The 12,135-nt window shown below is 49.6% G+C and overlaps 1 protein-coding gene across 1 annotated transcript in view; it reads right to left on the bottom strand.

Moving 5' to 3' along the window:
• PRMT3 (protein arginine methyltransferase 3) overlaps positions 1-12,135 on the bottom strand; it is an 881,955-nt gene that overhangs the window by 831,889 nt on the left and 37,931 nt on the right. The window contains exons 3-4 of the mRNA XM_085643603.1: positions 8,184-8,266; positions 5,388-5,437 (exon numbers count right to left, since the gene is read on the bottom strand). Of these exons, the coding sequence (XP_085499729.1) occupies positions 5,388-5,437; positions 8,184-8,266 (133 nt within the window). The remainder of the gene's footprint in view (positions 1-5,387; positions 5,438-8,183; positions 8,267-12,135) is intronic.

The following is a 12,135-nucleotide window of genomic DNA, read 5'->3' as shown; positions in this document are numbered from 1 at the left end:
TACCCTCTTTATGTATGACCACGATCGACGCCAGCCGCTGGTCCAACGGAAGGATCCCATCCCGCCGCGCCTCCAAAAACATGGCGTGCAGATGAGGGGCGACCCTATCCGGGAACAGTTTGTACAGGTCGATCGGCAGTCCATTCGGTCCAGAGGCCTTACCCGAGTTCAACGCGCGAATCGCCCCCGCCACCTCGTCAACCGTGATATCACCATCCAAATCGTCCCTATCTATGTCAGAGAGGCAGGGCAACTCGATATCTCGGAGGAGATCAGACGAGTCCTCGGGCGGCCTGTCCGACACAGAGGAATAAACCCTATGAAAATATTCCGCGAAACACTTCACAATCCCCTCAGGTTCCACGATCGCCTCTCCCCCCTCTCCAATCAACTCTGGCACCACTCTATTGACCCGCTCTTTCCTGTCCAGCCACGCCAGGAGTTTCCCTGCCTTATCCCCAACGTCATACAGACGGCCCTGTTGTTCCCTGCTGAGGGTCTTAGCGGCGTTCGTCACCAGGTCCCTATACTCCGCCTGCTTCAGGCAAAGCTCATGCAATGAGGACTCTGTAACCTCCTCCTCCATATCCCCCTCAAGGGCCGCAATCTCCTCCTCCACCCGCCGCACCTCGCCATCCCTCCGGTTCTTGGCAGCCACCACAAGGGAAAGGGCTTCCCCCCGAAGCACGGTCTTAAAAGCTTCCCACAGCGACACCGCCGAGTCCACGGTTCCCAGATTGTCCTTAAAGTAATTATCTACCTTCTTTACCAGGGCGCTGCGCATCTTGGGGTCTCGGAAATACCATGGGTTGATGGGGGCCACCCTCCCTCCTCCCTCCCGACCTAGATCCAGCCGGATCCACAGTGGCGAGTGGTCAGAGATACCGCGTGCCATGTGCCTCGCCTCGGATATCAACGAGGCATGTGCGGCCAGAGTGAGCAGGTAGTCAATCCTGGAGAGGCTACCATGCGCCCCGGAGTGAAACGTGTATTGACTCTGTGTGGGGTGCCGGAGCCTCCAGCAATCTATCAGACCAAATGTATCCAGGAAGTCTGGAAGCCATTTCTGAGCCCCCCCTGTGTCCCTGGGCGGGTATCTATCCAACAGTCCGGAACCCACAGCGTTGAAATCCCCTCCCACTACCAGCATTCCCCCCGGGAGAGTCAGCAAAGCCCTGCCCAGTTCAGCAAATGTGGAGGCCTGCAGGGCCGGCGGGACATAAACTGAAACCAAAACCAAAGTCCTTCCTTCCCACCGCCCCGCCACCGCCACAAACCTCCCCCTATCGTCAACAATGGTGGAGTCCACCTCAAAAGGCAGCGATGCTCTAACGAGGATGCCCACACCCCTGGACCCAGAAGAGAATCCCGAGTGTGCAATGAATTTATACCCCTTCCTATTCAGGGCATAGCACGTATTGCCTATGAGATGCGTCTCCTGCAGCAGGACAACGTCTGGCATTGAGCGTTTCAAAAATTGCAACACAATCCCCCTCTTGATGCGATCCCCCAAACCATTAACATTCCAGCTTATAACACTTAAGCCTCTACCCCCCATCCTCAAACGGAAAGAGGCCCACCCCACACCCGAGGCGCCACCATGGAACAGCCCTGAGGATAATCATCATGCCTTGCAGAAATAAACCCCCCAACAACAAACTCAAAATCCCAAAAACTCCCCCCACCCTGCACCCCTGCTGCAGCTTAAAAAGCCCCCCCAACTTGCAGTGTGCCTGTCGCCCTACAAAAACAAAAATCTACAAAAAGTACCCTAAGGGAGGAAAAGAGCACCCCTCGTCCTCCCGCAACCCTCCACAGTTACTGCACTCTGTTCAAATCTTCAAGTATGGTTAAATCAAGTCAGGTCGGCTTTGAGATATCAGCCCTGTCCATTCCGGCCACTGTCTCCATGCTCGGCTGTGTCGTCCCCGGTCCGTCGCCGGGGCAAAGCGTCCAGCCATTCGTCGGCCATAACGGGAGAGTCAAAAAAGAATGTCCGATCTTCATGCACCACCCGTAGTCTGGCGGGGAAAAGCATGGCATACTTCAGGTCCATTTCCCGAAGTCTCCGCTTCACCCCCAGGAAGCTCTGCCTCTGTCTCTGCACATGCTGGGTGAAGTCCGGATAAAAATTCACCGACGCATTCTGGAAGGGGACTGGGCCCGTCACCCTCGATGCTTGCAGGATAGCGTCCCGATCTCGAAAGTGAAAGAGCCGGGCGACAATCGGCCGCGGCGGGGCCCCCGCCTTGGGCCGCCCGCCCGGCACCCTATGGGCCCTTTCCACCGCAAAAAACTTTCCAAGGCCCTTAGGCTTAAGATGATTGAGGACCAAATCTTCCACAAGCAGGTCCGTCGAAGCCTCATCCGAGGACTCCGGGACCCCGATGACGCGCACGTTATTGCGCCTGGACCGGCTCTCGAAGTCCTCCAGCCGGCGAGCGGCGAGGTCACTCTCGGCCCTCAGCTTCCGGACCTCGTTCTGCAAATCCGCGACATCATCAGCGAGGCCCGTGGTCTTGTGGTCCAGGTTCTTAACTCGTTCGTTTGTCTTGCCCAGGTCCGAGCGGATCAAATTGACATCCACCAGGATGGCATCCACCTTATGCGCCAGGGCCTCGAATTGCCTCCCCATCGAGGTCTGCATCCCGTCAAGCGCGCCCATGACATCCTGCAGGGATAGCTCCGGTGTCCCAGGCGAGTCCTCCTTCTGGGCATCCGGCGCCTGGCTCGGTCCACTCGGCGATGTTTTCAGGAGGGCGTAGCGGTCCATACTGTTGACTTGGGAATACGTTCCCCGCCTGGTGGACTTAGTCTTCAACCGATCCCCTTCTGCCTTGCCCGACATAATGGACTCCAGGCAGTCCAATGCAGTGAAGACCGCTCCCTCTCAGAGAGAGGAATAAGGAGTGAGCAAGTCCGCCTTGTGCTGCCAGAGTAGCCCGCCGAGCGTCCCTGGGGTTGTAAAGCCGCCCAGAGCTCTACAGTGTCCGGGCAGACAAAGGGAACGAAACCGAAAGTGAAAGAGCGAGGGCCTCCGTCCGACAGTTCACACCTCACCAGGCCGTTGTTGATCAACTAGGAGTCGGGCATCCTGCCAACTCTAGCCCCTGGCATCTCCGGGAGTTAGGCCGCAATCTTTCGCCCGTCGTAAGTCCGGTTCCCGATGGGCGATCCGACCGCGGATAGTGTCAATCGCCTCCCTGATAACTCAGCAACACGGTGCCATGCATACCGTCAGGATTAGAGACAGGATAGTCGACGGAGGGCGCGAGGGTCTCGGGAGCTCTAAGCTCACGCGGCCATCTTGGTCAAGCGCTAGGCTCCTCCCATTTGAGATTCTTAATGAGATTATGATTGACTATTTGTTATTTGAATTGATTTTTGGATTAGGATAGTACTCCTTCCCACATATGCAATTATGTTAGAAGTGCAATTGCTACAGAAATACATCTTCTGGATTCCTTTGTGGCACCTGTGTCCACCAGGTAGTTCGCATCAGACCCTTTCTGCACTACCATGTATGGCCCACACTATTTTTCTCCTGACCTTCCTGGTACACAGTAAGAGTCACTTTTTGGTCACACCATCTCTTTATCAGCTCTTTGCTAGCCTAAATGTTTTGCTTAGCCTGAGCCACATATTGCACTTCCTGAGGCCAATCACATAGGCATCATATCCTTCCGAGGTGACTCTGAAGCTCCCTTCCTAATCAAGGTGGACAAGCCCCACAATGGATGCCCAAACAGAAGTTAGAAGCGACAGAAACCCACTCCCCTCTGTGGAATCTCCCGGTGGGTGAATATGTGATATGGCAGGAGAAGGTCCTACTGAGGTTCTTTGGTAGAGTTTCCCTCAAGCTCTTTATGGTTTTGTTGAACCACTCCATCAACTCATTGGTTTGTGAATGTTACACTGTGGACAAGCGCTATGTTACACCAGCTTCCTCCCACAGCTCTCACATCATGTAAGTTGAGCTGACATGGGTTCCCTGTTCAGAAATCACGGTCTTAAAAAAATAGACCTAAGAAAAGATCCCCAGGAGAGCCCGAGGTACCACTTTTGTAGTCGTGTTCGTCAGTGGCACTGCTTCAGGATACCTGGGGCAAGATCCACTACAACCAAAAGGCATTTATTGCCTGGTGCTGTAAAGTGGATCAAATGGCTCAACGATGTCTATTATCACCAGCTCTAAGGGAACTCCTACAACCAGGAATGGCACTAATGGCGCCTCAGAACAGACTCCAGGTGATGTCCCCTCATCACTGGCAAGCTGTCTGTCTAGCAGACATCAGCCTTAGCTGAGCAGTAGTCCTCCGAGTACTCTGTGGAGCACCCTCTCCTTGAACTGGAACAATAAGTGGGTCAAGAGCTCCCACCTTTCTATAGGTATCCCAGACAGGTGATGTATATTCTTGGCCTGCACTTTCAGAACCCGCTTGGGTCCATCCTCCTTCCATGTATCTATCTCAGGTTGATTTCTAGACTCAGCCGTTGTCTAGGGTGCTTCTCCTCAGAGCAGAGTCATCGTCAGGTTGGAGAACCAATGGTTGGACAGGCCAGTTATTCCATCAGGTATGTACCTAGTGGGCAGTCTGTTTTTTTTCACTTTTACCAGCTGCCCTAAGTTAATTGTAGTAGGCACAGGGAGGCTTCTTGAGAGACATAACAAGAGGTAGGGGGAAGGCAAAGAGTGGGCGATTAGAGAGGGAAAAAAAGAGGAGAGAAGGTGAAAGAGTGTGGATGTACGAAACAGAAATGAAAGACAGAAAAAAGGCTGGCCTCCTCCATAGAACTATTCACACTCTGCAGAACATAGACTGCAGTCCCACCCTACACCAAATGGCTGTACTTCAAAAACACTTTTCAGCAGCCCTTTGCAGCAAAAATAACTTATTAAATTACTAGGGTGGAAGGCTGCCTCTGCTTTTCCACTGAAGTGTCTAGGTCCCCTCACTCTTCAAAATACACTTATACTGTCTGGGAAAGCCAGAGGTGTACCAGAAGGGGCATATACTGTGATCAGCAAGAAGAGTGCTGGTCGAAGTTTACTGCACTGTAACGCACTGTGCGGAGTTCATTATATTGTATTATAAGCGTTGTGCTCAATGGATGCTGTATTCAGGTGACCACAGACCTTAGCAGGGTGATGTCCGAAGTCAGAGATTCTCACACACTCTCAGACTACTGTACAAAGATGGTATCATCTACAGAAAGCAAAGCCATGTGCAAATTAAAAGAAGCAAGGGTACTTCAGTAGGAACTGTACATGAGCGTTGTTTGGACTTGGTAATTTCCTAGCATGTTATTTGAATTTGCTAACCTTTTTGTGAACAATCTTGCTCATCAGGCATAACAATTTGTTTAAGGGAAAAAAAACTACTTACTGTGGTCCTAACAAAGTTTATTAACTTGATGTATCCATAGAAATCAAGACCTGAAATAGAAAGAAATGCAACGGAAGAATAATCAGACTCAAAATTCAGTTACTAACATTCTTAGGTCTGGTGTTAGCCAAGACCTTTTGATTTTACCAAACATGTACATACATTATTTACTTCATATAGAGGCTTCCAGCCAGACCACTTCATCTATGGTCTTTTCGGTCATTCACATTTTGCTTTCGCTCACACAGTGTACAGCTTGGGGGAATGGGTCAGACCACTTCAGCCATTGGTTCTTTTCTCTGCGAATGACAACATTGCCAATGCACACTGTCATCACCCACAGAGAAAGCAGTAACATTCAGTGCTAAGGACTTGAAGACCACTGTATTTTGTATTTTTTTTTATTTAATATGGTTTGAACCTTTTTTTTAACTTTGCAAGAACCTGGGCAGCTTTCCAGACACTGCTACATGGCTCTGGCTGCCACTTGTGGTGCACTGCATTCCGGATATGTACTTCTCCCAATCACCGTCTTATGAATAAATACTAATCCATTCAATGATTGACACGCTAACGTATGCACCGGCAGCCATTTTTCATGACTCAGCTTTTAAGAGGGCCACCCTTACATACACAAAGGCACATAAGGGTGACCGTCTTTAAATGAGCATCCATTCCACTCACAGAAGTCGGACATGCATGCAAAGACGGCCCTCTTTGAATATTTGTTAAAATGCTATTGCAGAAACATTCAAAAGACGTCCACCTGTGCATGCGCATGCACAAGCAGCCATCTTCTTAATGTTTTTGTAAGAAGACTTACAAAAACATTAGAAAACAAGTACTGGCAAAGCCAGTACACTGGCATTCAATGCCAAGCCTATTGGCTTTGCCAATGCTTGGTTATTTGGGGATGACACAATAAGATGAAATTGCCATTGATTCATGAATCATACAGTTTATTTACGTGCTAAAGAACATAAGCTAATAAAATAATGGATATTATCTCAAATAAAGCAGTGTCTATGAATGCCTGTCTCTAGGCTGTGCAGGTCTGCATATAGCTCACGTGTACAGCGTGTATAAAATACCACAAATAGGTTCCTGCAAACAAATCACTCAAATACTTTTGGAAAGCTAAAAACACCCTTCCTTGACTGGTATTTGTAGAGTTTGCAATAGGAAAACAATGAAACCCCATAATACAAAGAAAACAATAATAATGCAAACCCCAGAATATTAAGAGAAAACAGGACCGGATTCAGTATTCATGCCTGACATGGGACAGCATGACACCTCCCTAACATTAACCTTTGCTCATCTACATGACACTGACGCATACCCCTCCAGTAGATCACTCTTGGCCCCCATAATGCACAGAGTCTTGTGCCTCTGGACTGTCAGATACTGACAGCTCCCCTGACGTAGAATAGCAGTGTAGAACATTCAGTGTTCCCCAGAGGTATATCACACAATGCTCTTCTGAGGTTTATGGCCTACTGCTTTCATGGGGCTCAAAGCCCAGTGTCGCCCTGAGGTGAAGAACACAGGGAGAGAAGTCGAGTGTGACAAGATGAGAACGAGCAGGAGGATGGGTTTGGAAGGATGGATGGAGAGGGTGTGTATGTGTGTGGGTGGATGGATGGATGGATGGATGGACGGATGGATAGATAGGGTGTGTGCGTGTGGATGGATGGATGGATGGAGAGGGTGGGGGTGTGTGTGTGGGTGGGTGGATAGATGGATAGGGTGTGTGTGTGTGTGAATGGATGGATGGATAGGGTGTGTATGTGTGGATGGATGGATGGACAGAGAGGATGTGTGTGTGTGGATGGATGGATGGATTAATGGATGGATAGGGTGTGTGTGTGTGTGTGGATGGAGAGGGTGTGTGTGTGGATGGATGAATGAATGGATGGAGAGGGTGTGTGTGTGTGCGGATGGACGGAGAGGGTGTGTGTGTGTGTGTGGATGGAGTGTGTGTGGATAGATGGATGGAGAGGGTTTGTGAGTGTGTGGATGGATGGAGAGGGTGTGTGTGTGTGGATGGATGGAGTGTGTGTGTGTGTGTATGTGTGTGTGTGTGCGCGCGGATGGATGGAGAGGGTGTGTGTGTGGATGGATGGATGGAGTGGGTGTGTGTGTGTGTGCACGGATGGATGGAGAGGGTGTGTGTGTGGATGGAGGGTGTGTGTGTGTGGATGGATGGAGAGGGTGTGTCAGTGTGGGTGGATGGATGGGTGGGTGGATAGGGTGTATGTGGGTGGATGGATGGATAGGGTGTGTGTGTGGGTGGATGGAGAGGGTGTGTATGGATGGATGGATAGGGTGTGTCTGGATGCATGGAGAGGGTGTGTCTGGATGCATGGAGAGGGTGTGTGTGTGTGGATGGATGGAGAGGGTGTGTGTGTGTGGATGGATGGCTGTAGAGGGTGTGTGTGTGTGGATGGATGGAGAGAGTGTGTGTGGATGGAGTGTGTGTGTGTGGATGGATGGAAGTAGTGTGTGTGTGGATGTAGTGTGTGTGTAGATGGATGAAGTGTGTGTGTGTGTGTGGAAGGAGTATGTGTGTGGTGTGTGTCTTCTCGTAGAGATTGTACTGGGAGGCTGGAACTTGAGGAAAGTTAAATTGTCGAGGGGCTTCCTCCGAGTAAGGCAGAACACAGCTAGGTCAGCCAGTCTAAGAATTGTAGGGACATGCATATTTTCCACTGCCTGCACAGTCTCATAATTAGATTGTAAAAGACATGCATCAGACACACATGAACCAATATTTCCAAGCAAATTAGGCCTTACCGTGTTTTTGGGCCACTTGGCCTATGTTAAACTGATGTTCTGATTTGCAGTGGGAAAAGGTTTCTTCCGCAGACATGAATAACCTACAAAGTACATTTAAAAAGCAGTTTACAATGATTAATGAAACTTATCAGATCAATCCATCCATCTTAATCTACAGCAGACCTAGATTTTCTTCTGTTTTCCCCCTTACACAACAGAGCCACAGGAAATGGACTCTTTAGCAGAAGAGCAGGTAGGACAATACAGACCATCTCCCAGTTTTAAATGGGATCGAATATCAATATGGAAACAGCTGATAATCTATTCCAATGTGTTCTACTTTGGAATGTCTGATGGAGACACCTGGTAGCATGGCTGCCAAGTGTGGAATGAGCGTCCAGCTGAAGATCTTGGGAGTTTAATTAGGAATTGACTGCTTCTTGAAAGGTCTCCCAGATCTTGCTTTCACTCACGGGGATGGTTTTGATGGCATGCACCCGTTCACGACGGAGGGCCCCATCTTTATCAGGTTATATACTATTGCCTAAGGGATTACAAAGAGCACATTTGTATGCTGAATACAAGCCACACCGGCAGACTGTTCGTTCATCAACTGGGATAACAGAATGGCAATAGTGAAACCTGGTAGGATGCAGTTTCAGGTCCAAATTCTAACTTTCTAACATTGCATTCAGACATCCGTATGGATGGAAAGTGATTCAACGTGACAGATGTGTCTAAAGCACAGTCAGATCAAAAGAAGCCAGCAGCCAGTTAAATGCGATCATTACCTCACAAACAGACTAAATTAGTGGTCAGTAGATAAATGCGCATATATATTTGTAAGTTACAGTGCCTTTTCTCCGTAACTGGTAAAAAAAGAACCTGATAAACTTGGAAAAATGATGGACCGGGATACAGAGCAGAGTGATATCAGTAGCGGGATACAGCCATTACAACGCGGCTGTTTCCCCGCAAGTCATTACATTGCATGCGATTTAACAACGCGTAGCCATTACATCGCATGCGGTTTTACAACACGTGCCATGTAATGGCGCTCCACCTCGTTGTGTGGAAACTGAGGCTCTTCCGTTTCCTCACAACGACCTGCACCGCCCCTCAGATGACGCTGGATCCGAGAGAGAGGAACCACGAGGAGAGAGAGGTAAGGGGCATTGGAAATTGGGTGGGGGTTACTTTTTTAGGGTTAAGGGAAGTGTAGGGGGGTCGTGCAGGGTAGTGTTTCAGTGTAGGGACTTGACTGGGGGTAGGGCCAGGGTCTTGCTGGGGGTAGTGTTTTAGGGTTTAGGGTAGTGTTGTGGTGTTTGTGTAGTGTAGTGCTTTAGGGTAGTGTTGGGGGGGTAGTGCAGGGTACTGTTTCAGTGTAGGGACCAGACTGGGGGTAGGGGCAGGGTCATGTGCTGGGGGTAGTGTTGTGGTGTTTGTGTAGTGTTTTAATGTATAGGGTAGTGTCAGGGGGTCGTGCAGGGACCGGAATGGGGGTAGAGGGAGGGGGAGGGTCGTGCAGGGGCTAGTGTTTTAGGGTAGAGTAGAGGTGTTTGTGTAGAGTAGTGTTTAGGGTTTAGGGTAGTGTTCGGTGGTCGCGCAGGGTAGTGTAGTGTTATTGTAGGGAGAGGACTTGGGGGTCGGTGGAGGGTCGTGCAGGGGTACTACATAAGGGTTTAGGGTAGGGTAGAGTCACTTACCTTGCAAACCTTTACCATGAGTATACCTTTACCACACATGCCTTTGCGTTGTAATGGCTTGTGTGGTGAAGGCATAGTCGTGGTAAAAGGTTGCGATGTAATGGCATGTCGTTGTCATTGACATCGCGTAGTAATACCCGCATTGTAATGGCATGCTTGGAATTGGTATGCAATGTGAGGCTGGGATTAAATCAAGCAAACCACGGATCAATCCATTGAGGAAGATGGGCCGGTGAATTACCGTGCCGGAGGTTCACACAGCAATAAAAGCGACGGTCCAGGGCAAAGCGTAGTGGGAAATGGGTTTCCAATAGAGCTCTATGCTACATATACTAAGTAACTGGCCACCAAACTAGTACGCTTTAAAAGCTGGCTAGAGACATGGGAGTTCTACCAAACTCCATCCTTGAAGCCTTAATAGTGTCACTTCTGAAACCCGGGAAGACGGCACGTGACTAGAGGGCATGCCGGCTGCTATCGATAATGAATGTTGATTTTAAAATCCTCAGCCGGATACTTGCCACTAGACTGCTCCCTCATATGCCCAAGCTTACATACTCTGACCAGACACGATTCATCTCTGGCAGTAACACGGCACTAAATATTCGGAGACTTCTCAAACTATTGAAAGCTGATACATATAATCGAACGGAGGCTGCGAATTTCGAGGTATATAGAGAAGGCCTTTGCCACCTAGAAAGGACCTTTTTATACAGCATCATGGAACACTTTCAACTAGGGCAGGGGTTTGTAGCCTGGACCAGATTGTTGTTTTAGGACCCCTCTGCTTGAGTCAGGATAGGGCGACTTATTTTGGAGATCTATCGGGTGGACCGAGACCAGACAGGGTGCCCTTCATCACCCCTGTTATTCGCCCTGGCAATCGAACCTCTGGCCTGCTGCGCCAGGACCGGGAGCAATGTTCTGAGCACAGTGATAGGTGGACAAACCCACCACATCGCTCTTTATGCCGACAATCTCCTGATGCCCCTACAAAATACAACAGAGGATCTGGAGAGCGCTGGGGACTCCTGGAGATGTTTGGGTCGTTTTCCGGAGTGAGGGTTAATTGGCAGAAGACGCTGCTATTTCCAATATTGGCAAACAGCGATCCTCCCTAGAGATCTGGCAGCATTACAGAGGGATCCCTGATGCTTGCAATACCTAAAGGGGTTCGGATCTACCATAACCCATCTGATTTGCTAGAGGGAAATGCAGGAAAAGTGATTTGAGCACTCCATGGGAGCACCAACTTCTGGAAAGCGCTCCCCGTCGGTTACAGGCCAAGTTGCACTGTTAACAAGGATCGCACTCCTTCGACTTTTGTATTTCTTTGGGGTACTGCCAGTTTGGATCCCTAGAGCAATGTTTCGTTAGACTGACGCACTCAGTACTGCTTTTATCTAGGGATCGGGCCGCAGACTAGTGGCCCTAACCACTCTGCAGCGACCAGTGGACAGCGGAGGCCTAGCAGTCCCCGACTTTAAACCATCACGTGGGGCAGTTCCAATGCCTAATGCAATGATTGGAGGGCAGACGGGCACCTGGGCAAGTATTGGGTCTCTTAGTGCCGAAACTTCACCAATTGCTTAGGGTGTTGATACAGCTCAGATGCCCCACTAGAGCCTCAGAATGTCGAGTACTACGATTCTGTTGGGCCAGATGACAGCAAAAAATCTGTGTGAGAATCCAGTACTCACCTGACCTACCCATGGAGACGCTGGAGGTACTACCACATGGCGGAGATTGGAGAGGATTGGAGGAGTGGGTGACACTACTTGGGGACTTATCTGGAACCGAGGTACTCCTCCCATTTGAGTGGTTCTGGGCGGAACATAATCTCCATCCAAGCCACTTTTTGCTGCATGGGGCAGTGACGGCTGCAATCTGTAAACACTGGGGAGAGGGCCTTCACAAAAACCCAAACCACAAAAGTTGTACTTACACAGCAACGTCCTCGGGATCCTTTAAAGCCGTTACCTCCTTATATAGGCCGGTCTGAGAGGACATGATGCTTCCTCTCACTACTCCCTGCACCCGAGGGGAGGACGACCTGGGGAGCCCCATTCTAGAGGGTGACTGGGAAACCATATTAGAAAGAATAGCCAAAATATCAAGGAACGCCCCCTTTAGACTCCTACTTTTTTATGTACTACATAGGGCGTACCTCACCCCTGGAAGGATAAATACCTTCTACAGTGGGTGTGAAGAGTTCAAGGTAAGGGGAGGAGGGAGTGAACTTTATACAAATATTCTGGAGTTGC

The sequence above is a fragment of the Triturus cristatus genome, chromosome 3_1 (genome assembly GCF_964204655.1).
Source record: "Triturus cristatus chromosome 3_1, aTriCri1.1, whole genome shotgun sequence".
NCBI lineage: Eukaryota > Metazoa > Chordata > Amphibia > Caudata > Salamandridae > Triturus > Triturus cristatus.
Note: the sequence above shows the minus strand (reverse complement) of the source record. Positions and strands in the feature narration are given on the sequence as shown.